We start from the raw sequence: 26,848 nt of genomic DNA, 5'->3' as shown, positions 1-26,848 counted from the left end.
GCCAAACATAATGCACTTGAATATAATCAGACAGAGAGATGCCCAACCATGTAGTGCTGTAAACACAGATCTGAGAGTTAAATCATCATTTTATCAAATCTGGATAAGCAAAAATGTAGTTGTGAAAAGAAATAGGACATTTTTCATATCCACTGTTAATTTGTTTTTAATCGTTACACAAATGTATATGTCTCTAAGTTATTTCTTTAGAAAAAGGTTTGGGGAAAAATAAATTCTAAAAATTACAAATATATTCAGATGAAAGAAAGAGACTCCAACGAAAACAGGGAATATACTTGAGTGATAATAAATTCAAGTGTCCCAAAGGATTGATCAAGATGAATATGAAGAAGGCTGTATGCAAGAAGAGCATAGCCCTATCTGATTAAACAAGTAACATATTTCCATTTTTCAATCACCTAACATTTCAGAAAGCAGACTTATCTTACAAAAGACATGGATTATGCGCTTCAGGAATCATGCATAGTAACAGTGTACTAGGAAGAAAAACAAGTTCTTTGTAGTTCCAGGTTTCCTCATTTTATTTTTTAAAATTTACTCATTTTTTGGAATTGTCTTTTTGTCATTAACTGGGATACTCCATTCAGCATTGTTCAGTCAGTTAAAGGTTTTCCATATGGCAGCACCATTATCCTTTATTTCACGAAATAGCTACTGCTTCTCTTTAAAATACTTTATTTTTATGAATTACGGCAAGGATTACAAGGGAGCTCAGGATAAGGCCCTGCCAGGTATCCTTGCTATAGCTCAATTAATAGCTTGCCTTTCTCCCACAGGGACACTGGATTCTGGACAAATTGGCAGTGGGAAGGCGTAATCCGACTTCGGAGCTCATACAGCCCATTTCACTGGTACCGCAAGGACTTGGCTGGTGCTATGAGCTGGAACTGAACGGAGCTCATCATCTCTTCCACACAGTCTGCGACCCAATTCAGCCTCCTTTACAGTGCTAAAGGAGAGAAGTGCTTAGTATTACTATAGTAGTGGTAGGTCATAGTGTAGTTTTCAGTAAAAGAAGCTAAGGATATTATTATGGAACAGTCAGATACTGCAGAAAGCGGCACCCAATTCTTTCTCTTGCCCTGTTATTACCCCTTCTGCCCATGGTCTTGAACAGTTGATGAAAAGAAACCAGTAACAGGGGGCTTAGAACGGACTCCCAAATTCCCATTCAGCCACTATTTCACAACATCAAGAGATCCCTTTCCCAAAATTCAAAAAACACAAGAGACCTCATTCAATAGACAAGACAAAAAACGCACTACGGTCGCCCTTAACAATATGCACTAAATGCATCATCTACAGAAAAGACTCCCTCAATATTCTCTTTAACGTTTTTGATATCTATGCCAGAAATGCTATAAAATGTGAAGATACTACCTTAATTTTCAGCAGAGAAAATTGAAAAATGGAAGTTCAAGGCAGAGCAACTCTACGTGCAATAAGACAGCAGCAATAAGATCATCAGTGAAACATGAATTGAAACAATCAGTTTTATCCATCAGATCCTGTGCCTAAAATGCTATCCAAGCTGATTGATAGAATTTCTTTCTAGAAGTTTAGCTTGTATCACTACATGATTGTAGTATTTTCTTCTTACCCTAAGATTCAAGAATTTCACAGCTAAATGAAAAAATCTTCAGGAATAAAAGTTTGGGTTAGAATAATGATATAGCAGTTTATTTGCCTGTTATGTAATTTCTAGCTTTCCATACTATTTTGCCCTCCAACATGCTCCCAAGCAAAGACTGGGCCCAGAAAGCAGTGACCTGCTGCAGCGGAGAAAGGGTCTGCTCCACAGGGACACTGCGGCATGTGCTTTTTGGCACGGTGCAGCAGCGGTGCTCTCTGGCAGCTGGACCTTTGCGGTGCCTCTTCTCCCCCTGTTCCCCTCCGTCTGCCTCTTTGAGGCACCAGCGTGAAGCACTGAAGCTCACGGGAGACGAGGCCAACTCTCTGCGTGGTAACATCATTCGGGGGAATGAAGATAAACTCCTCGAAGCATCTTTTGCGCATGCACCTGCTCGTGGGCCAGCCACAAGCCGGTGATGGATTAATCACCTTTGCTCTGAACTGCGGAGCACAGAACATAAGAAATAATTATGGGAACAGCACTGGTATTTCTCAAGATTAATTCGCATTAAGGCCCACTTAATGAATGAGATAAACACAGTAACTGATATCCATTATGTGAGATGTTAGTCGTTAGATTTATCTGTACTCACTGGAAGAGACAGCACCTCAGACAATAAAAATCACTCCTTATTCTAGAAAGAGGGAAGACCAACGTACTTTCAGGCTTTGTTTCATTTGCATTGATTTTTTTTTTTTTCATTTTTAACCACACCTGGATACCAAGCTCAGACTTACCTACGGTTAGTAACTGGGTCATCTTATTTTTTTTAACACACATTTTTAAGAATTCAGTTCTTACATATATATTTTTGAACCAGCTGTATCAGAGCTGAAACTATATTCTGCACATTTCTTCATTCTCCTCTGAAAAGCTTTCAAAAGATATTTGCTTCAAAGGGTTTTTTTCTGGGAAGTGTTCCTGGCTTTTTGGTCTTTCTTACTATTAAGGCTCCGTGTCAAGGTTTCTACGATTCCCAAAAGCAGCCTCTAACAAGTATATCCTGGGCGCTTTTACATCCAAATTCTTCTGTGCTGATGTCAGACAGACAGCTGAAATCTATCCTGATCAAATTGTTCCTATTACGGTATCTTTATCCTCAATTAGTTCAGATTATTGTTACAACATGCCATCTACACTTCGCTTTATTTTTAGTAAGACCTTATTTTCACTCTTTTCAAGTGGTGGTATTAGAAAATCGTATTTGGACATCATGTCACCACTTCCTAATACAAAGAGAGCAAATCTGGAGACTTGTTTCAAATTCTCAATACTACTTTCATTTTATAATACTAAAAAGATCTTAATAATGGGAAAGAGGGTCCTGAAGAAAAGCATTCAAGGAGTTGATATTATATTACAGGAAATACATTTTTAAGATTCTGACAAAATTTTGTACAATATTTACTGTAAGAGCTACACTGGCAGATAGAGATAACTATTAGGGTAAAACATATTGCCAAGGTTTCAACTGTTAAGATTCATCATGCTGCTTCGAAGATTAAAATAGTCACTGATTCTTTTCAGCTGCCAGTTCTAATCTACATGCGATACATTTGTTATCTAGCCTTTTTCTCCATGTTGAAAATTAAAAAATAAAGTGCCCTGTTTCAGAAAAGTTCATGTTTTTATTATGGCGATTGTAACCCGTACGCCCCCGGGTGACTGACTGGCGGTGGGGACCGTCGGGGTCAGACACCCGCGGTCGTGCTCCCAGATGCAGCAGGGATACAGGCAAGGTTAAGGCGGTCTGTCTCCAGCTGCAGTAGCTTTTACACCGATAGCATTCCTGAAAGTTTTTAGTACTTGCTTCTCTTCCGCAAAAAATAAAATAAAAAATGAGGGTTTAATTGATATTGTATTTTATAGTCATTCAGAAATAGCACAAACATGAGCAGCATTTTAACCAGATCCTTATAGTCTATGCACGAAACCACTACTACTTTTTTTTTTTAAACACTGAAGTTACATACATATTTGTAGGACAGGGATTGATGAATTCAAAAATATTTTTATTTTACTATTGTTAGTTCTCATTATAAAAGTTGTAGTTGTTTCTCTCGTCCCCTTTCTCGCCTTAGTCATTTTATTACTGAAAGTGTTTGCTTTATTTATTTTCTCTCCATTGCAGGGAATTTGTTTTTACCGTAAGCAAGATCCCTTCAAGGCAGTTTAAGCTTTCAAAATACTGGAGAAATTTCAAGAAAAGAAAAAGATCAAGAAAAAGAGCCCTGAAAAACACACCAAATAGCTCGCAGCAGAAAGTGCAGGCTGCTGGGCGCTCCCCCTCTGCGAAGGACGTTGCCTTTGCAAACTTGAGCAAAGAAAATTTCATCATATGATGTTAGGGCACTGAAAGACAGGTATGTCGTAGGTAGGTTCATATTGACTAAAGACATTAAAAAGGAAATGCAAGCGGCCAGTAAGCTAGTGCTACTTAAGCAAAAGGTGCCTCGTGATTCTGCAGAGAGATTCCCATTTCACTTGGAGTATTTAGTATTCAGGCCTGCACCAAATGTCATTAACAACACGTGGGCATGAAAGAAGAGTAACTGGGTTAATATAACCTGCTGAATTGAATAGGTGATTGCAGCTTGCCTGCTCCAAATTATATCCACAATATCTGTAGATATCCAGATTCCTCACCTTTGGCTTTTTGCAATGAAAAAGGCTCCTCATTATTAATTACACTAACTTACTTATTAGTAAAAGAGGATTACTAACATACAACTAAAACATCAGTACAGTATTAGTGCCAGTATTAGTACAGTATTCTCAGTCAAAGGTTTTGCAGTAGTAGCCATTTGCATCTTTGAAACCCTGCCCCTCAATGATACAAAATCTTGCAGCAATATTAACAGAGCTGTTGTGCATGATAAACTACTACTGTTATTTTTAGGGAAATGTGCAACTTATTTATTAATGATTATATGATATATGCCAGAAAACTGACAAGATTTTCCACAGCAAATCTCTTCAGTGATTGTTTTTGCAGTGCTGGATTGCAATTTTAAATTATATAACCTTCACATTGCATTTCACAGCTTTCTATATTTAATTGTAATGGATTGGCAGCTGTGCTCTAGTTAATGTTGACTGTTGCTTTCTATTTAAAGGTCAACTCTACTCTAAAATCCATATTCTTAGATTGCCTTGAAAATTTGCTTTGCCTACTTGGTATGCAGAGCAGTGGTCTAAATTAAGATTATTTGTGGAAGAGGTTTCTGAGAAACTCCTCTATAAATAAAAGGTAAATAAAGTCCCTCTAAAGCATGTAAATTTTACAAAAATCACATGATTCTTCTCATGTGTATGTGTTTTTCAACCTATAGCCCTAACCATCTGCAAACTGATTTCAGTAGCTAAAGATTCATTTTAGCTAGTACATGTCTCTTCAGAGAAGAAATTTAAGAAAATGTTAATAGAGATGATAATGAACTAAATTGGCATGCCTAAAAGAATTAAACGCACACTTGTATCAAGATTCCCTCTAGCTTGATATTTTGCACCAATGTGCTATCAAAAATGACTGAAAGACTTAGGGTGAGATGCTGTGATTATTTAATCTGAATTATATCCACTCTCTGCCATTGGAATAAAGAGATACGTAAGTGAGCATGCTTCAGAAGGCTCATTTGGAAATTTTGCCTAGGGACCAGAATAACCCGGAGCAGAATAATATTTTAAAATTTTCTAAGGCCAACCTGCTGACTCCAATCTTAATTCAGAAATACTGTTAAGGAAATTAACACTGATTAGCTAGAGGGCAGCTAAGTTAATAAGGGCACGCTAATCACATTCCCAGCACAACGAAGCCGAATGCGATCAAATGAAGCAAGCTGTCGGGTCACCGAGCTCCTGGTGCGAGTGCTGCCGGAGGAAGCTGCTCGTAGCTTTTTGATGCGGAGCGAGAAGCCGGGAGAGCTGGAGCGCGGCGAGGCGACACAGGGGTGCTGCCGCACGGCAAGGGCTCGGCGGGGAGCGCAGGGAGCCCGCGGCACCGGACGGGGAGCCTGCCCAGCAGACAGCTACAGCGAGCGCGCAAGGAGAGCCGAGAGGAAGGCTCCTGTCTACCTGTGCAGAGAGAAGGACGTGGGAAGGAAGGGGATGGACGGGAGGATGCTGTACATCTCGGCACAGCCATGGGAAAATGCGATAGGGAAACAAGCAAGCAGCTCTCCTTGCAAAGGGAGATCTGACAGGGATCTGAGCACCCCTTCCTTTATTCCCCTCTTACCAGGATTAAAAAACAGTGAGATCACCACAAACTGAGATGAGCACACTGGATTATTCCTCCTATATTGTTTTGGGTTGCATTAATCTCTGTGGTGAGCTCTCATTAAGCAGAGAAAATGTCACCGACTGAAGTGAACCAGAGCAGGCTGATACGCTGTAGACAGACGTGGAAAATCGCCTCTGCGTATGGGAGATTCGAGCAGAGGCAAACGGCTGGCAGCCTCACTTCTCCGCTCCTCTCAATGGTACAGAGGCTTCCTGCAGCCCCTCCAAGCTAATCAAAGATATCGCTGGCCTGCCTGGAAGTAAACGTGCCTAAAATCAGCAGCCCCTTGGAAGAGAGGGCGGCAGAGAACCAGCACGGAGGTGAGGCAAAGTAGCGGAGGAGTCTAAGCAGGTAGGGGATAGGGACAGAGGAGAGGTCAAAGCAGAAAGGAGACACATGCGGGTGTTAGAAGTGCCTCAGAGACAGGGATGATTCATTTCTGTCCACAAAACCCCTCAAATCCCTGCCTGCATGTGTGTTCCCATCTCAAGGGCTGTCAATGCCGATACCTTCGCTGTCTCTGTACCCACTCCCAGCTCCTGAACCAACCAACAGCGTAGGAGGTGCTGGTCCAGGAAAGGAGAATGATGTTTTCCTGGGCTGGCTGAGACCGTTCAGGACGAAAAAAAGGAAAGGATGAAGGAACAGCAAAGGAACTAGCAGGCAGTCGGAGCAGTCTGCAGACAGATGCTTTTTCCCAAAGAGTCGGTCAACTGGAGCGTAGCGTGAGCAGTGCCACGTAACACAGGAAACCAAGCATCTGCAATTTTGTTAAAGGTATTACAGCAGATTTAGCATTGGCAGGAGTTCCTTGTACACTTCTATAAAGCAAAGAGTGAGTAAGTTTAAAGCTCTGAAAGCAAGGTCAGGAAAAATTCAGGTCACACAAACAACTTCAGAAAGTGAGGGAATACAGAGTAAATATAATCTTCATTTTAATTAGCCATCTCCAAATGTTGTCTCAACACACCAACCATTACATCTGCTAAGATTCTCCCTTTACAGTTACTAAAGAAACAGGGAATAGAGCAGATGAATATTGCAAAGCCAAAACTAAACACTTGCCTTTTCCTAAAATTCACGGTACTCAGTGGGCCTACTTTAAACAACGCACCCAGATCACCTCGGTATCACCCAGCCTTCTGCTGCGGTTCCATCCGAGATGAAATCCTTACTTACTCTTCACTAAGCTCTGGAGATCACTGCTGTGCATGTTAACAGATGGGCTGAAATACGCACCTACAGTCGCACAACGCACAAATCTGGTACTGAGAGGAGTGTGCTTGATGTCTGCAGGTTCACAGCCACCTCTCTGCGCACCACGCTGACAGCTCCCCGGCTCGGCCCGTCACCGCTCTGCCGGAGACAGCAAACGCAGCCGCAGCTCAGGCAGACAAGCGCTCCGAGGCAGAGGCGAGGACCGCATTTGGATGCAGTAGGCTGCGTTCACGCGGAGCTCGCTAGATTTGCTGTTTGACAATGGAGTTTGCTTTAACACAGAAATTGGATGCGATGTAATTTCCCTTTTTATTTACTCTCGTTGGCCAGAGTTAGCTTTCTTGTTTTCATCAAACAAAAGGTTTAAATCCTATAAAAGATAGTTCACAGCTAAGTTTTATTAAAAATATGTTTCACATAAGTCATTCTTTCCTTAAATTGACCTGGTCTATGTACATTATTTACATAACCACTGTAATATCTATTTCAAACCTGACAAGACAGCTCTCTCCAGAACAGTAGGCTGTCCTGCCTGTCACTATGATGGGTAAACAGTGTCACCTTCTCAGGGCATGATGAATTATAGAGAAGTAGTAAAGTGCACCATCCATCACAATGGCACTAAGTAGGTTTTTGAAGTAGATTTAAGATATCACAAATGCTGTTTAGACTGTTACCAGGAAGCACAAATTGGACAGCTCATATACAATGGCCATATGATGAATGGACATGACAGGTCCTCAAAGAAAACGAGTCCTGCTATTCTACAAATAACCTTGTCACAAGGAAAGTAGAACGATAGCTCTACCGGTAGCCACACTGCAATAACTTAATGGTTTTATTTGCCTGAACTTCTAGCAAACCAAACATACAAAAGAGGTATAATGAAGCAGCAGTATTGAAGCAATTTTAGCAAGTCAGCCAATTATGTGGCACACAATAGAAACTCTCCATGACGGTTGTAAAACATTTGTAAGAAAATTATTCAGATGATTTCCCCACAGCCTAAACAAATAGGTCGCTCTCCCTTTTCAGGCAAAGCTCTGCAGATCTAAAGACACTTAGGGCAGACTCTTTGAAGAATAATAACAAAAAAAAAAAAATCTGAAATGGTGGGAGGGTGCTTGGTATCTCAAACAATTGACCATAAAAACCGTGTACAGGCAGTCAATCTTTGGCTCAAGTATTGGCTTCTGTTTTGAAAAAGCCAAGCTACACCCTATTGATGATGAGTGTTTCGACCATATACGTAGTCCTGATCCCTGCAGAATCCAAGCACAGAGAACAGTATCCTGAAATATAACTGAACCTGGTACATGTGTAGCTGGTAAGTACATCAGTGGTTTTCCCTGGGATGCTCGATTCCCTTTAATCTGATGAATTTGTTAGTAACAGTATTTACATTCATGAAATAAATCTTGCAGGCCACAACTGTATTTTCATCTCATTACATTTACTAGTCTTATTAGACTAGTACAAGAAAATAATATTACATATTGAGCTTTCTGACATATAAACCAAACCTTTTCATTAGTACTTTTTACTGGTCCATGAAAAAGAAGAGTTTAAGCACACATCATAAAGGTTAAGACTTGCTCTGGCCTACTTCATTTCACTTCTTAAAAACAAACCTCAATTTAAAGGTTTTTTTGTTGTTTTTGTTTTGTTTTGTTTTTTCTTTCTTAAGTGATGGAGCCCTGGAACAGAAGCTGTAATGAAACAATGAGCAGGACACTCAACCTGGAAAGTAGGCATGTAGAGTGCACAGAAAAAGGAGATGGAGAGAAGTCTCTCTCCCAGAGGGGAGCAGGAGCTCCACTCCACCCCTCTATATGACAGGAATCCCATGCGCTAAAAGTCCTGGATGCTTTTAAGAGATGCTGAAGCTTGCAGACTTTAGGACAAGGAACTGAAAGTGTCTGACTTTCTACCAACCCTCAGATTTCTTTTTAATCCAAACCTGGATTTCAGTCCAAATTTCAAAATATTTTAATACTTCATAAAACTGAATAGTTAGCATCATGCAACATTCCCCATTTTGACCCATTACAAGAAGATCTCCACAGTGCTTAACATTTTATGAATTATGGGCAAACACTTCTAAAAGGAAAACACACTACTACTGCGTTTTACTGCTAGAAAATAATTGATATGCTATAATTATTATTAAGATATTCAGAAAGTATAAAGGTATTCTGGAGGACGTATCCTCCAAACTCAAAAACCATCGCAGTCTATTCCTATTCAGTCTATTAATGTTCTAAGTCATGAAAACAAACCTATCTTTTAAACAATAATCAAATGAACCAAGACTAAAAAAACCCCTGCATCATTGTGGGCAACACGCAATATTTTATAGAGGAGAGAGAAAACAGGAATGCAATTAACACTGAAATTTACATTGCAGCTTTTATATTTCAGAAATGTTTATTCAGATTTATAGTATTTCAGGAAGGTAAACGGAAAGGACTGCTCCTTCATATGCCCCCAAAGTATCTGGGCAGCAAATACGGGAAGGCAGCCAGAGAGGACAGTAAAGAGGCCGAAAGATGATGAGCTAAGAATCTCCCTTCACTTCGCAACTAACCGATCCTAATACGCAGGATATTTTTGTTGACAAGCAATAGATGCTAATTCATCAACTCAGAGGCTTATTTTTTCGAGATATCCTATCAGGCCTTCAGGTCTGACAAATTTTTAATTCTGAATTGAGATTTGGGCCAATTTTATTTTACCTGAATATGTTTAGTTATCTTCAGGCTGGGCATTCGACCACACATACTTTGCCAGCCGAATTCAACAAACGCTGTTGTTTTCTATTTCGCCAAAACGACAGAGACAAATGGTCGCGTTACCTCGAGAGTCCCTTTGGCCGAGTACGCTGCATACGAGTACGGGAGCTCTTGGCTGCGAAGCTTTTTGGCCTCTCTGTTGCACTGCTGTCCACTAGGATAAAAGCAGTCACCGCTGTTTTTCAGAGTCACTGTGTTTGAAGAGGAGCCCGGTAGGTCAAGCAAAACAGAGTAATTCGCTAGCTGAACATCTTCAAGGCCATGAGAAGTCCACCGAGCCAGAATTCTCATTGCGACATCTGTATCTTCTTCTCTAGGGAACTGCAACAAATCCCTGGGAAAAAAAGACACAAGTTTCTGTTTATTCTCCCCCAAGACACTCGCACCTTATCAACGTGCAGCAGTCCATAATTTCATTTATGTGAAGTACGGGATCGAACATGCAAAAAATTGTCCTTCATTTTCTTTGCAAATAATTCCTTGTGAGTTATGAGACAAAAACAAACAAACAAAACCAAACCCTCTTTTGCAGAAATAAAAATGAGGAATAAACGTTTATAGGAAAAGCATCCAACTGAAATGTAGAAAATCCCACAGAAATTATCACGGTAATTGCTTCAAAATTAATGTCTGTGATGCTGATCAAGTTTCTGATACTGCATCAATTTAACCACCCATTTAATGTAAAAGAATGTAATCTGAAGTAATATTTCAGGGACTTCAGGGAGGGAGTGATGCTGAAAATTAGTTATAATTACATGTTTGGCTTAAATTCATCAAATAAAGCAAAAATTTGCTGAGCAGAATGGAAGTGTCTCCCCAAATTTTATCTTTTCTGTCAGAAAATTTCCCTCAGACTTCATACCTGAAAAGGATTACCCGAGCCAACAGCTTGGCAAGCAGCACAGAAGAGGAGCCTGGAAATTATTTTGGCACTACCTACCCCCTGGGCCAGCAGAGACTTCAGATGGGTTGGTTTGGGCTTATATCACAGGGTTTGTATTACTGTTCAACACCTGCGACCGGGCAGGTCCAGGGATGGACATGAGGACAGCACTGAAAAATCATCCTTCCCTCGCCCCCAGCAAACGCCAAAAGAGCCCAAGCGTCGAGAGTATATTAAGGATAACTAGAGGAACGAGACACGGCAGGGACACCTGAAAGGTCTCTCCTTACTTATATAAAGTGCCTGTACAGCACGAGCAAAAATCGGCATTATTCAAATGTTCAAATCAAAAGCATTATTCAGACATAGAGCAAAAAGCTTGAAGAGCTAGATGCTGAACTGCGTCAGGATTTTCAACCGCGTTAAGTCTGCAAACCTCGCAGGACTGAGAAGCAAGAGGAAGGATCACACAGCCATTAATTTCCAAGCACAGAGATACAGACACTCGCTGAAACTCTTGTTCACAAACTTCCCTTCACAAAAAGACCAATTTTCAAAAGATATCGAGATGCCTTAGGGTCCCTAACGCAACTTTGAAAAATGCCTAGGCCATCTCGCACACATCAAAAGCAGTGGCTGAATCACGTACAGGCTTTTTAAAACCATTATTGCGACGGATAGATAGGTATTTGAGGATCCCACCAGGTGCACAGCTGCCTTTCCAGCATTTACTACCTAAACAATGTACCAACTGTAACATTTTCTACTATAGCCTAGAAAAAGCTCAAATAAAGTATTATTGCATTCAAATATCTAATGCCCGACACATTATAGGGATGAAATAAATATTCAGCATCCAATGGGTTTTAAAAAATGCTCTAAAGAGATGGGTTGTATCACAGTCTGCATTACAATGGCACGATTACTGGTGTATGAAGCTCAAAATCTTTCCTTCGGTTTGAACTTCGACCTTAGGTTAAAGGTTTCAGAGATTCTGTAAGGAGGAATAATTGTCCCAGGTCATTCTTCACGTTTAATTTTTTTAAGTTACCTAAAATAAGTCTTCAAGCAGCCTGCGCAAAATGGACAAGTTAACCCAATCTATAGCACGTTACTAGGCTCCAGTTTCGTCTCCTGTGCCCACCTACTGCAATGATATGAACTTGGACAATACAGAAATACAGAAAGTTGTTTGATTAACGCAGTCCTTAGTAGAACGTCCACATTTCCCACAGGCAATAGAAACATTAATAAATAACCGCAAGAAACGTATCCCATACCAATAATATTGTGGCACATTTCAATGAGCATTCAGTCTCACTAAAAGGAATTAATAAAAGGAGAAGATACAATAATCAAATCGCTCCCTCAATAAGTTGCTTTGCACTCCATAATCAAATAAGCATGTCTTTGAAACCTGTGTGACAGCACATCTGATTAAGTCAAAGAAATGAACATGCTCACTATTTACTCCGTAATTTCTTTACAGGATGTTAAAATCACATTGCAAATTATGACACACATTTGATTAAAATAACTCGGCAGGTAGGCTTCTTTGAGGAGTCTTATGAACAACACCACACCAAGATCTTTTTCACTATTTCTTACAATGGCCGAGCTACTTATCTTTGATACAAATCTGCTGACTGCATGGACTCAAAGCCAGAGACCAGTTTGTCTCATTATTTTTATTACATGCTACTTGGATAAGAACTATAGTATGTAAAAACAGCATTTCCTAAAACAGATCAAATTCACAACACCATAATGTTTGTTTGACAACCGTTCCTGGCTGCTAAAGAGAAAACCCAGCACTTCACATGCACTTCGTAGTCATTCTCTACACCGTTACCAATGTCAATTAATTTACTACTTAAAACTGCCAGGGCATTAAGATTCATGGTATTAAGATCTAAGCAAATGAGGAAAACAGGCCCTCAGGATGACTGTGTTTCTCACTTTTTGCAAGCTGTTGCATACTTAGTAGGAATCAATAGCAATGTGATGGCCAACTTCCATTTCCAGTACTGCTTTTAATAACGTCAGCCAAATTTTTTATTCATTTACATTAAAATGATACTTTATTCAGCTACTTGTTCAGCTTCAATCAATGGGAATATCGACAAAGTTAATGGTCAGACCTCAGTTCCTGTAAATCTGCATGATTTATTGAAGTGGAGCCACCAAGGACTTCAAGATTTGGTCTCAAGTTAGAATCAACATTAATAAACGTAACGGCAACAGTCAGAACAATATTGCGTTGCTGTCTGATGATCTCGAGGAGCTTCCCATTGCTCTTTCCATTACGGTCTAGCACTGGTAGATAAAACAGGCCATAAGCTTGTTTCAACATATGTTGTGCTCCACCTCAAATATGTTAGGTTCCTGAGCTGAAAAAGGTACAAAGTTATGCTTAAAACTTGCAAAGCATACACTTTCTCATTTAGATAAGGTAGAGTTTTCCCACTTTGATAACATGAAAAAAAATCAAGAAAATTTTTATGAAGATATATGCTTAGGCTTTCTGTGAGATTATTTTACTGAATGACCTGCCGAATGTCCTGGCAAGTTAAGACAAGCCGACCAGTACAGTTGAAAGTTCAAAGTCCTAAAGCTAAGAAAATAATTTGAAATAAGCTGAAAATACACCTGTAATAAAGCTGGGCTCTTTGCAGTCTCTGCAGCTTCAAAGACAAATCTATAACAGATGATTATAAAAGATAAATGAACACAAAATACAGGAATTTCATTTTAAAATTGGTAACCATGGGGAACGTGGAGCTGAAGCAACTTAATGGAAGCTCATTTGCTATAACAGCACTTATTTCAACACAGCTTCCTGAAGAGAGGAAAAAGATATTCCAAATAAACCAGCTCTTCATTGCCAGTGTTACACCCGAACACTGAGAAATACCACTCAAAGGATACTGAAAACTTACAGTAGGGCAGTCCACCAGGAAAAAGACAGAATAATTTAACTGTGTGACAGTTCCTTATCAGACAATCCTATTAAACCAATACAACCCCCCCCCCCCCCAAACCCTTGGAAACCACTGCAGTAGAACTGTCACAGACAGCTCTCAACTGTAGCAGAATTTGATAGAATTGATCTTACAGATCTATAGGAAGAAAATTTTTCCTCAAAAATGAAGAACCTCAAAAGAAGATTTTATTTATTATTTTAAAGATTAAGTGCCTGTATCTCAACAAGAGTGGAAAATGCCCTATATTTACTTACCTATTAAAGAAAACTCATGGATTTCAGTTTTAAACAGTTAGAAGTAAATCTAATTTTCATTTTCCCAATTTTTGACCATTAGCTTTTACTTTTTTTTCCTTCCAGTTCACTGAAATTGTTGATAAAGCAGTTAGTGGAATTTTAAATAAGAACCAAGAACAAATACAGTTTTGGAATTTTGATTCACCCATTTTTCAGCTGGGAAGCTGTTTTCAAACTTTGTGGCTCACAACAAATTTGTAGCTATTAACATAAAAAGGATGATTTATGACAGGTTTTTTTTTTAATCTTACATAGATACAGAATAAATGCATTTCACAGAACTACAAAAAATACTTAACATCAGATAACAGAATAGTGACTATACATTCAGTCATGCTATCCTTTAACAAAAAAATGCTTTTCATTTATTTTAACATACTGCATGTTTATTTGTGAAATAAATGCAAGTTATTCTTCTATATAGAAAATAGCGTCTGCAGGCAAAAAACATGTCAAAACACAACTTCATAACATGTCTGTACCACGTTTCGATCCACCCGCCAAAGTGGACTGCTGCAGTGGTAAGTGACCCAAAACACCCTGCTCCATCACGGTGAAAGCGCGCGAACAACAGCCGCAGGCCAAGCCGCCTGTCTTCGAGGAGTTTGGTGTCATGGGACTGACGAACACACTCAGATCTCAGTTTATGCTGGGCTACTTTATACAGGTTTTTTCTCATTACAGGACTTAAGAGTATTGTTACTGCCTACTGCATTAGACACTCAAATCCCTTTTACATGTTTTAAAGAAAACTAGTGAGATAGTCCAAAGTCTCCCTTGCCAACATCAGGATGCCGGCCAACCTTGCGTGTCAAGGCAGATGGTGGAAGGCGTTGAAAAATGACTCTGATGTTTCCATTCTGTGTTCCTAAAGTTTACTGAAAAGCAAGCAATTAGCTGTTCCTGCACACTAAGCTCCGCTAAGCGAGAAACCTGCCATAAGCGAGCTTTCCAAAGCTCCCCAAGGCCGTTGCGCGGCAGGTACGCCAACACCTGGCCAGCACCCAAATCTCCCAAATGGTTCAGGCCTAAGAACGGCCCCACTCAATTCAAATAAGGGTCGATCAAACCACTGCTCAGAAAAGGGTAAAAAACATGCTGGTGTACACAATAATCCCCCAAATACCCTCCAAGTCTCTGATTATTTTCAGCTCAGAATTTTGAAAAATCTCTAACTCTGAATGTTTGTAGCTTCTTGGAGAATATTTGCTTTTTCCACAGTAACATGCCACCTCTAGCCAAAAAAGGTTTCCTTGGGGATCTGTTTCATTTTGTTGTCAAACAACAACTTTCAGTTATACAAATTTTTACTGAGGGGAAAAAAACAGCAATGGTAAAATCCCAGTATTTCACCATGATTAGGCACAGAAACAATGTATTTAAAATATTTTTAGTGTAATAGCACTAAACAGCTCAATATATTCACACAAATTTCAAAAGTCCATCACATTTTACTTACGATTGTCTGTTAATGGGAAAAAACAATGATCTTATTTGCAATTCAGCTATAACTTATACTTGACCTTAAGCAACAACAAATTACTGATTCAGGAGCAACAACACTATTATTCGTGCTTGACGGTTCTTCAAATTTACACTGTTACCTTTGTTCTTTTTTTTTATATTAGTTCGTAAAGGCTCACCATCAGCAAGTAAGTTACTGATTACATCTTACTATTGGTGAAGAAAAAGAAAATTATTCAAAATAATGTTACTGAATTGGAAGCATAGCAATTGAAGCAGTCTTACGAGCAGAAGTTTACATGAGAACATCATACCCAGCAAGAAGCACACTTTAATAATTTGAAAATGATTTAATTTCTACAAGATTTAAGTTTGGGCTCACATTTTCAACTTCTAAACTTGAAAGTTGAATACCATTAGAATTAACAAATGAAAACATCCATGCGTATATTAAGATAACTGTGAAGATACACATTAATGTCAACAACAAGATGTAAAAAACCTAAAAGCAAAAGAGAGAGATTGTCCTCTACAAAATTGAGACAGCGATACACGGTATCATGAGTCCTATATTGTCAAGCAAGACCCTGCAGAAAATATGGCTTTTCAGGAGACCTAGCTCTTACATTTTTCAGAGGACAGATATGGAAGACAGATGATGAGCAAAAGTTTAACTCTGTTGCAACACAAGGAGTATATCCATCAACAAATCATCGACTGACATTTGCAGAAGCCATCTCAATTAATCCATAGCAAGTTTTGAAAAATAAATACCTGTCTACAACCAATCTGTCTGCAAATACATTTAACAAGTGCAGTACATGTTCACCCTGCAGAAATTATGTGAGTTTTTATCTTGTCTGAATGCTTTTATTCTTATTTTTAGCAATTCCTGATACTATCAGTCATAATTTCAGAAGGAACTTCAGGTATAAATTGCTTCCCAGCCCAAGGGAGACTCTTGTTAGATTCTTCCGTCTACGGTATCAGATTGTCTTTTGAAGCAATGCAGTTAATATTCCTGGTGTGTCATGAATCAGCAGCATCTGCAAATCCTGGTCATACAAATCCCTCATCTGAGGTCCCAAAAATATTGCATATGTGCACGAGCATTTGAGTCCAGAAATCGCTGGGCAAAGAACAGAAGAGTGGGACCCTCTGCACGTCAGCCAAAGAGACACTGAACATGTGCAAAACGCGTTACGACAAGCACACAAGAATGATTTGAAATCTGGCTTGTAAATTTGCTATAAACTGCTCTGAATACATCAGGCTCTCAAAACTAAAGACATACTTAATACATGTGTGAATGTGCAATTTGTAACAATATTGAAAATGGAAGTTATAAAACCAGGCAGCTAATTAAGTTTCAGGGGTCCAATTTGCACTAGCTATACATTTTCAGGGATGCAAATGTGTGAATATGTGATTCAAACAGCAAATACTGCTTCAAAAGTAGAGGCCTATAAAGTGCCCAAAAAATAATCACACAGAACGGGGATTCGGGTTCAAATGATGGGTCTCTCATAGGTAAGACAAGCTATTTAAATTTCTTTTCTTTAAACATTTCCATGATGCTACTAAACCAATTAATCTCACCTAAAGATCTGGCTCAACGTAAGAAAACAGTGACCTGAGAGCAGCCACATTTGTCACCATGAACAGTCAGTTTTCATGCTTTTAATTTTGCCTTCCCGCCTCCCAGGGTGAGGAATGGTTAAGCACACAAGGTGCCTAAGATTCCAATGTTAGCCTCAGACGAATGTCACATAACTTGTTAAATCACTACTTTCTGTTCACTTACAATCACGTATCCAAAATCTGAAAGCCAGTGGACTTCAGTATTAAGCCAAGGAGTGAAAACCACAAAACCAGGCCATCAAGTTTTTGAGAAGTTTAGGATGAACCATCCACTTGAGGGCAGATAGGCGGGCGGCGACGGAGCGGCAAGGAGAAACCAAAGTGCCTGACCTGCCTGACTTGTGGTCTTCTGTTATCAAAGTATCTTATACTTCATTTCAGTCATCCTTAATCCTAATCCTCCGTTTTCAGCACCATCCACCTTGCTTGGCTATCCAGTGCAGAACGAGATGAGAATGACTGTCATTTAGCATTTCTCCCCCACGCTTCTAGAGATACATATTGAAAAAGAAAAGGATGATCACTATGCATTTTCAGAAGAGCTGATGAACCACAGCAATCTCAAGGTGGAAAATGACAGTTTGAGACCCCCTCAATGGGTTATTTTTCAAAATCCCAAAGGCCTTTAACTCCAGATGTCAAAGGAGGAGAGATGAGACACTTTTAAACTGTATGTTCAATGCAAAAGAAGTCATTGTCGTGACTCCTTGTTCCGCTTGTTTAAAAAAGACTTGAGGTGAAAGGCTCCTTTTTGAAAAGCAAGCAAATCTTGTCGCTTCTTACTACTGAGCTCTCAAGTCTTCAAACACCTAAAGCGAAAACTGATCTACTCCTTCAGACATTTCTTTTTCAATACAGTAAATTGTGTTCAACAGATGAACTGACAATAAAAAAAAAAAAAAATCTTTACAAGTAGACACAGAATGGAGAAACGTAGACGGGAAACCTCCTTCTCCAGTAACCAATCTCTTGTTTTCCAAGATCTCTCAAAATAACATCATTTTCTTTCAAAATCAGGAAGGTCATCACCACCACCTTCCCCCCCCCCCCCCCCCCATCAACTTCCACAGTTGCTATACTTCACAGAAACACAGCACAGCCATTCCTACCTAACGTGCAGGATTACAGACGTGTATAGCACCACAGTCTATGTCTATGCCCAATTCCAGCTATAATATTTTAAATAAACTTGTCCAGTGTCCTAAGATAAAATGCCACTCAGTATGACTTAAGCTAAACCTTTATTTGGAACACACAAGGATATCTGAGCCTCTCTTTTTAATACAGCAAAGTGAATATATTCTTTCTTAGAGGTTATGGGTCTCATCACCTCTTGTTTACAAAGGGACTGACTCCTGCTTTCTCCTAATATAGGAGACGAGTCAGGCCCTGAGCTTCAAACAGGGTTAGGCATGTTCCAGCTGGTTAAAGCCCCAAGGACCACAGATACTATGGCTAGAGGAGGACAACAAAAAGAAATCTCCCATGTTCAAAGTGTCTGCATATAACCCTGTTTTAACAGGTAAAGCGCTGCCCCAGCAAGACTTCGCAACGATATAATTTTCTTTTCTTCGCAGACCACAGGGAGTATGTCAGTGTCTCAGCAACATGTGAGCAGTGACATAATCAAGTCCAAGAGTATCTTTTAGTGTCTAAGACAATTCCATTAACTTAGAGCAAGAGACAAATTCAGAATGTATGTGAACCGCAATGGATGTTTTTACTAATGCTTTTCATACAGAAAACCTACTGATCAAAACCTCTTGAAACCTTGCTTTTCATACAGCAATTCTGCTGCTCAGAAGTTCTCAAAGCCTTAGTCCAGCTGGCAGTATTTTATTCCTTCCAATTCCCAATCATTAGGCTACTCTGGGACTTGAAAAGCAATTAGACTGAATGCAGCGTGTTATGCTGACAGCACCGGTCATCTTTGTTTAAACTGCACAATTTAACTTTTGAACAGGACCCCAGTTCCCGAAGGACACTGAGGAGTTAGGAAGGCATGCTCAGTCAAATCCTCAAAAAATTCAGCAATGCTTAGAAAAGCTACCTATTATTTGAAGATTTAGACTGAATTGGAATTGGATAAGTCCCCAAATATTTAATTTTTAAAATAAAGAATAGGGTAAAACCTTCATTTTGAACCATGAATCTCAAAAAATTAACCCTGTATACAGGAAAGTCAGTCAACCACAAGATGCTCCGTGATTCCACCACCTCTCCTTTACCAGCCGTATGTTTCTTATCAATATCTGTTAATTTACTAGTGCAATTCTACTGGGACTGGAGAAATTTCTACTGATACCATGTCAACTTAGATGTTTCATGAAAATATTCAAACTAATACATACGTACAGATTTTAAACTAATACATCAGTCAGATGTATTAGTGGAAACAAAATCTGCAAATAAAAAAAAGGGAGCCAATACCATTTCTACATATTTATGCAAGGGAAATGTTATCCTGAATGTCACACCACATGGCTTATTTCAGATAAGCTCCATCTCACCACATGAACTGCATTTCAGCTGAATTTATTTTAACTGAAAATACTGATATCTTTGAATTGACCCTTCAGTTCTGATAACCAAAACAGTGCCCTGAAGCTACTTATGCTACACTGCAAATCTAATTGCATGTGGATACAACAGCTCTTTCCAAAGGAGCAAGTAAAACATCTTAGAAGGAGAGGCTTGGAAGAGACCGCAGGAGGATCACTCGCTTCAAGGCAGGCTTGCTGGGACCAGAAATACCTCCCATATAAATAGTTATACGTAAGTGCAAGGCCTAAAAAGCAGAGCTCTTGCAAAGTCTACCTCACGGTAATGTCTGTACTGTGCATCAGTGCCCATAGATAGCAAGCTGGCCAGAGCTTTGAGGCAGATATGCCTGCTTATTTTCCTTGAAGCGAGTCCCCCCAAAACAGCAGATGGGCTTTCAATAATCGACTTTTTAAAGTAGGCAAAACTCAGTATTTTCTTGTGAATTCCTAAGAATCTACTAGTGTTAAGTTTAGGGTTGCTTTGAGGTTCTTATTTGGCTTCCAAAGTCACTCTGTTTACAAGGAGAGTCCTGCAGGTTTGCTCTCAGTCGAGCACATTTGCAGTCACTCTTGGTGTTGCAGTAAATCTGCGCACTTCACTTGAGGTCCCTCACTGAGGTCCTACTTTCTACCACTTCTGAGGTCTATCTGCTCACTTCACTCCTCTCAGCAGCCTCCCCTTCTCTGCAAGTTCTGCCAGCTCCCTCCACACCAGTATCCAAACTGGTTGCTCTGTAAAGGTCCAGGCACCTCCAGTAAACTGCATCCCCAAAGGGAGCATTAAAATGCTTTGCTGCGTATGGCAAAACAGATTAGAGGTACAACAGTGTGCAGTCCTCAAAAAATCACAGGAAAGGAACCTTATCCCCTGCCCCAATCTTCTCCTTTTGCATTGTTATACGATATTTCTTCTTTCTACTTCACAACTCCAAAAGCATAACTTGCTCCCCAAGGCAATCTGCTCCCAAATATTTTCTTGCCTGTTCTGGGTTTCTCTCAGAATTTGGGCCCTTCTTTATCCGAGAACAAAATTAAAAAATGAGTAATGTCTCACGAACAGTAGGTGCTGTTTTCATGGAGCAACACTTAAATGATCTAATTCTTTTTCAGCATCTCTTATGATCAAACTCAAATTTCCACGCCACTTTTGATTGAATAAAACACAAATAAAAGACAAAAACAACAGCAAAACGCAGATGTTCAGAAATTGGAATCAAGGCTGAAAAATGCCCCCTAGTATTCAACATACGTTAATGTGCAATCACCTGAATTGCTTGCTGGAAGTACGAACGGGCTATTGCAGTACGTGAATGCTTAAACCTGAAGGCCAGAGGGGGGAGGCTGTTGCTAGGCAGTAAAGAGGAAAGTGCTCTGCTTCGAAGCTGCAGTATCAATTAAATCTCTGCAAAAAGAAAAGCAGAAGCACTACATATCAAGAGTAAGTTTCAGGGTATTTTCTCCTTTCTCTCCTTGCAAAGATATGATGATTCTGAGTCTCAGCTTGCTCCTAACGTGGTATTAAATAAGCTGTATACATGCAAAGACACAAAACAGCATTCAGAAATTTGGCAGCGGTGCCTATTTTCACCAGGCAGTGCACGTTCAGCGTGTGGTCGTGGACCTGCACCGCAGAAGATGCAGAACATTGGCAGGGCCATCCAGCATCGCTTCTTGTCTCTGCGCTGCAACGAGAGAGTCATCCACGAAACGACCTCCTCGGTGGAGGAATTTGGGGAGGCAGGGGGTCTATTTGTTATTAACGTTACTAATACTAGTATTCTTAGTACTAGCGTTCTTCATAGCAAACTACCTAAACAGATTCCACAGCCACACCATTTCATCCCAAGTTTCTTAAAAATCGGCGACACTAACAACTGACACATTCACTGGCACATTAAAAAAAAAAAAAAAAAAAAAAGACAAATATTGAAACGAAAAAACTAATAAGGAGTTTGAAGAGCAGTTTTATATTTTTTCATGGAGGGGGACCCAAAACAGCTTTACCAATGTAGGTACAGTCAAAAATGTATAAACAGACAAGAAAGTAAAAAATGACAATTAGCCATAACAGTGTCTGAAACAACAGCCACTAAGACATAAGTATCTGTAAAGTCTTTGTTCTGGAGGATGTAAAAATCAGTTGAATTGAATTTTACTGGAAATCTTCACCAAACAAATACATCTTCCTTAGTGAACGTGGGAATACAACGGTCTCCCTGCAAACAGTCTAACGAATAGTCTACTCGTTCCTCACCTTCCTCCCCCTCCCCACCTCCAAGCAGTTCAGATTAAGAGCCCCTATTCCTATGAATTTGCTGTCAGTGCTGACATTTGTACTATAAACAGAATCCTGCCAAAAAGATTAGAAAAAAAGACATGGAAAAACTCAACAGTTCCTGGGCATTTATTCCCGAGAGCAACGTGCTGTAACATCAAGTCACAGATTTTGCACACATCTGTTTTAACAAACTGATTTAAATTACCCGGGTGCAAACGCATACGTAGACACTTATTTTAAAGTAGTTATTGTATTTAATGAGAAATCATTTGAGCCTGTTACTCCTTTGCATTTTCGGCTGGCTGAAAGCGTGCCCACATGCAGTTTCAGTAACTCCACAGCTGCAAAGCCATAGCCCATTACCCCAGAGCAAACCGTAGGCTCTCTTTCCCTCCCCCAGCTAAAATGATACCCAAATAAGCTACTTCTAAACCAAAATAAACATGCTTAAATTTAGACCAACTGCTTCAATTTCTTCCTGCACACAGGCCAATGACAAAGAGAATTAGGAGAGTGTTTATTATCTGCTGAGTTTTGGTGAGATGTTTAATCAAGTTACTTTTAAACTTATGAACTTCACTTTAAGTACAAACAAAAATCATTACGAGCACTGAGCAATTCAGGGCATGTTAGAAGGCGAAAAGGAGTGGGAAAACCACATTACTGCGAGCCGCTGCTGAAGGAAATAATGAGCTGGAAATGTATACAACATTGAGTGAAAAAAACTGTGATTTTTATTCAATCTGATTACCACTTAAAGTAAGTACCACATGTAGCTCAGCTCAGAATTCCCTTTACTTGAAATCACTGTAACGCAGAACATGAGGGAAGATGCTACGCATTTGCAGTGAAGTTCATAGTTTTGTCGACAAAATATAGTATTAGTGGCAGCACGTATATAAGCAGTATTTTCCAAAGCACCTAATAGATTTAGGAGTGCAACAAGACTCTGTGCCTCCACACTGCATTGCATTTGGTAGTATCTTTCCTATGTATTGTTTCAAATGCCAAATTTCCTTAGCTAAAAGAAGCAACGATATATAAATGCAGGGTTTCAGTATTCATACAGATAGAGTGAAAAGGCTACAGACGCCCAAATACCTGCCAGACAGTGTGAATTAAGATAAAGTTAAAAAAAAAAACAAAAAACAAAAAAACCCACAGTTACTTTAAAACTCTTGGCTTCATTATTGTTTTCAATCAATCTCACACTGTTGAAGTGGTCAAATAGTCCATCTACCACCTCTTCTTTCTAAGGTTTTGCGGTTTGCTTTGGTTCTGGGGTCCCCCCCCACCACCTCATAGCAGCTACACAGCTTATTTTACTGTTCTTTGTTAGAATTTGTCTCGGGCCTCTGCTCACTGTCCTCCCCTTCCCTCCACAAACTGCTTTGGTGACCCCGTCATCCTTGGTGGCTTCACCTCTGCTCTTTCCCTTTCCCGCATTTCACTCCTGAAATGCCCCTTGCCAACTCCGGCCCAATATTTTAATGTAATATGTTACTTTATATACTGAAAGGATCAAGAAGCAAATAATCAAATATGTATTTGAGCCTTGGGACCGAAGGGACAGCTGGTGCGACAAGGGAAAAAAAGAATCCAGCCTGGTAGGGGAGCTGCCCACGCACGTCCCCCAGCAGCCCTCCATCCCACGGGGCGCAGGAGAAGGCACTTGGAGGAAATACACCAAAAATGCTGGCGTAAAATCCTAATTTACTCACAGCATCCAGGTAGTGAGTGGGGAGAGGAGTAGACCAGCTGCTGGAAAGCATTTTTTGTCTTCTTGTCCTGTGGTTTTAAAATTTTAGACAAAAAAAAGATGCCACCTGAGATAATTGCTTCATATAATAATTACTCCATAATAATTTGGCATTCGGTGTCCAAGCGGACACAAAGTTTGCTCCCTAGGCTAATAAAAGACACAAATTCTTATAAAATGGGTGAAACCTTTTGCTACCCTGATAATTAGCTTCTAAATTTTATTAGAAATACTGCTCATATACTTCATGACTAATATGCCACCTCTGCTTTGGAGGAACAAAAGAGCAGCTTATATTTAAGGAGTTTCTTTTTGTTTCATTATGAGAAGATTTCATATAACTCTTTGTTATCCAGAGACAGATGAGAACATTTACGGACTGGAGAAATGGCAAATGAGAATAGTCTCGCTCTGCCTTATCTTATCTTCTACTCACTTTGGCCACTATATTAGGATATGCAGTTTATGACACATTTGTATAAAGACAATAATAGCTGTATAGCTTAGTATGCTACGTTGCTAGGATGCATTTCTTAAATCACCAACAAAATTACCCTCTCTAGTTGTATATTTAGTATACTTATCAGTAACCGGAAAAAACGAATTAATCAAACTAGCCACAGCCAAGTTGGTTTTTTTTAAATGGATGGTAATGTTAGAATCCCAGATCCATATTTAAACATATAAATAAATAAATTGACATCTGGAGTATAAGATGATGAGCACTGAAAATCAGGTCACATATGTAGGAGCTTTAATAAAGAGTTAAGTAGCTGGTTTCAGCATCCTATTTCCTACCCACTTAATGAAATCTCCTAGCAGCAGGCTGGCTCGTCAGCACCGCCGTGCCTCTCCAGCAAGGACACACCTCCCTGGCAAGTCCCCGAATGGTCTATCCTCTTCCAGCCACCCAGGCCTCAGCCCTGGTCTCAAGAGATGTACCAAACACTCTGCCTTTAAACGTGCCGCTACCTTAGCGGTGATGGAAATTCCCCCCATGGACTCATGCATCCCTCCAGCTCCAGCTGTTCCAGCCAAGGAGATTATCGTCCCCAACCCTCCCGTACCCCTCCGCCCTCCGCCTGAAAATTCCTGTTTGTTCAGCTCCGTTGACGGAACAACTAACGTAGCTCAAACAAGACGGGCTGGGTTTATTTACGCGTTTCAAATACTATATATTTGTTAACCTGGCTCATCCTCTAGCTACCAAAATACTTTTCTGCAGCAAGTCCTCTACGACTAATCACAATCTTTTTGCCAAACCACCAAACTTAAGACAACTCTCAGCACTTCTCAAGCACTCACAGAAGGCACAGGCTGCTCTGTTTTCTGAGATGAAATCACTACGTCAACACTTTCTAGTTGAATGGGCCCTGCCTCTTTAAAGGTGTGCTATTAATAAGATGAAATAAACCCCACTGACACCAGCAACCAGGTTAAAAATCCAGTAAGTAGCCAGAAAAAAGAGATGAAATGAGCCCAAACAGTCTCTACTTAATGAAATGTATCATGTCCTGCAACTAAAGCTAATTTCAACAACCTACATGAGCTTTTAAGACACAAACATACATTTGCTTTATTGAATGAATAATGAAAATGTTGTTAAAGAAATTCGAAGGTATACTGTTTCTATCAATTTTGCTTCCAGAACAGCGATAGGTGAAATAATGATCATTAATACACAGGTCTCCACGTGCTGCCAAACAAGGCTAAACTCCAAAATAGGTAACTGTAAGCACAAAATACCTGCTTTTATGCCTTTAAAAGAGCATGTCTATTACACAGATCATAATCACAGGTCATAACCGTAGCAGAATAATCAGTTTTAAAGCTAATTTTAACAATGGCATTTTCTTTGTTCAAAAGTCACACATATATATAAGCATATAAATATATATGTATGTAAGTATAAATGCTCAGACAGACATACATGTAAGAGAGTGCGTGTGTGTGTGTGTGTACACACACACACACAGCACAAGCTGTTAATGGAAGAGCCTGGACAACTGCTTCATCTGCATCTGCTATTTTCTAATTGAAGGCTGATGGCCAAAACCCCGCAAGAGCTCAGCGCAGCTCCTGATGACAGCAAACAACCCAGATGCCTGCGACACAACCTGCTTTCCCGGCCCTTGGACACGTCTAGCTAGAGTTCAGCTGGTCTCCTGCGAGATGAAGAATGAGCCCCAGCAGAGCCGGCTGCCAAGGGGCTGCTCCAGCAGCGGGGAAGCCTTCTGCACTCAACATCACTCAACCAAGCCTTGGAGAAAGCTCCACAACAGCTTTCCGATGCTGCTAGCGCCTGTGTTAAGAGGGGGAAAAAAACACACATTAGGCTGTCCCGCTGGGTAAACGTATTCACCTGCTTCTCTAGGTTTCTTTGTAAAATGCCCCTTTAACTCTGCAGGGTCACAGCTGTCAGAAACACATGAAGACTGAAAGGAAGAAAAAGAGATCTTTTGTTAGACTAAGAAGTTTAAATAAACAAAAGCAGGCGCCTGTTTTTCTCATTCGCAAAGATTATTTTTCCTTGACCATTTGCACTTTAATGCACCGAGGAGCGGTATTTTCTAAGACACAGACAAACTATTGAGCCCACGGATGATATTTTAAGTTCATGCCTCCTCAGTATCTTTCGGAAATAAGACAATTACAGTAGTATTTTCAGAGCCACTAAAAATCCACTCTCCGACAAGGTCAGAAACCGAAGGTAAGGTCTTCAGATTAAAAAAAATAATTACAGGATCACCTCACATACACTGAACTTTGTCTAACTGTGTTGATTATAGAGCAAAGCTGTGCCTTTGCATTAAAGCCCAGAAAGTTACAGTACTGCACAAGGGGTAAAGTTTAAATTAATCAAAGCCTTATATCTACTAGCTTAATTTTTAAAAAGGTATGTTCCTGAACTTCTTTAAAATACAATAGCTATTCTCACAACTCTCACCACAATGTGCCAAGAACTTGCACTATAAACATCCTATCAAATGTCAGGGCTTATAGAAAGCTTTATTTGCAGCATACTTCAAAAACCTTCTAATCCTGAAAACA

The 26,848-nt window shown here is 39.8% G+C and overlaps 1 protein-coding gene across 12 annotated transcripts in view; it reads right to left on the bottom strand.

The window, feature by feature from the left end:
- NAALADL2 (N-acetylated alpha-linked acidic dipeptidase like 2) overlaps nucleotides 1-26,848 on the bottom strand; it is a 531,897-nt gene that overhangs the window by 253,437 nt on the left and 251,612 nt on the right. For all 12 annotated transcript variants that reach the window (XM_064516623.1, XM_064516624.1, XM_064516622.1 and 9 more), the window contains one exon: nucleotides 10,010-10,280. In XM_064516623.1, the coding sequence (XP_064372693.1) occupies nucleotides 10,010-10,280 (271 nt within the window). The remainder of the gene's footprint in view (nucleotides 1-10,009; nucleotides 10,281-26,848) is intronic.

This window comes from Dromaius novaehollandiae, chromosome 9, assembly GCF_036370855.1.
Source record: "Dromaius novaehollandiae isolate bDroNov1 chromosome 9, bDroNov1.hap1, whole genome shotgun sequence".
NCBI classification, from domain to species: domain Eukaryota; kingdom Metazoa; phylum Chordata; class Aves; order Casuariiformes; family Dromaiidae; genus Dromaius; species Dromaius novaehollandiae.
Note: the sequence above shows the minus strand (reverse complement) of the source record. Positions and strands in the feature narration are given on the sequence as shown.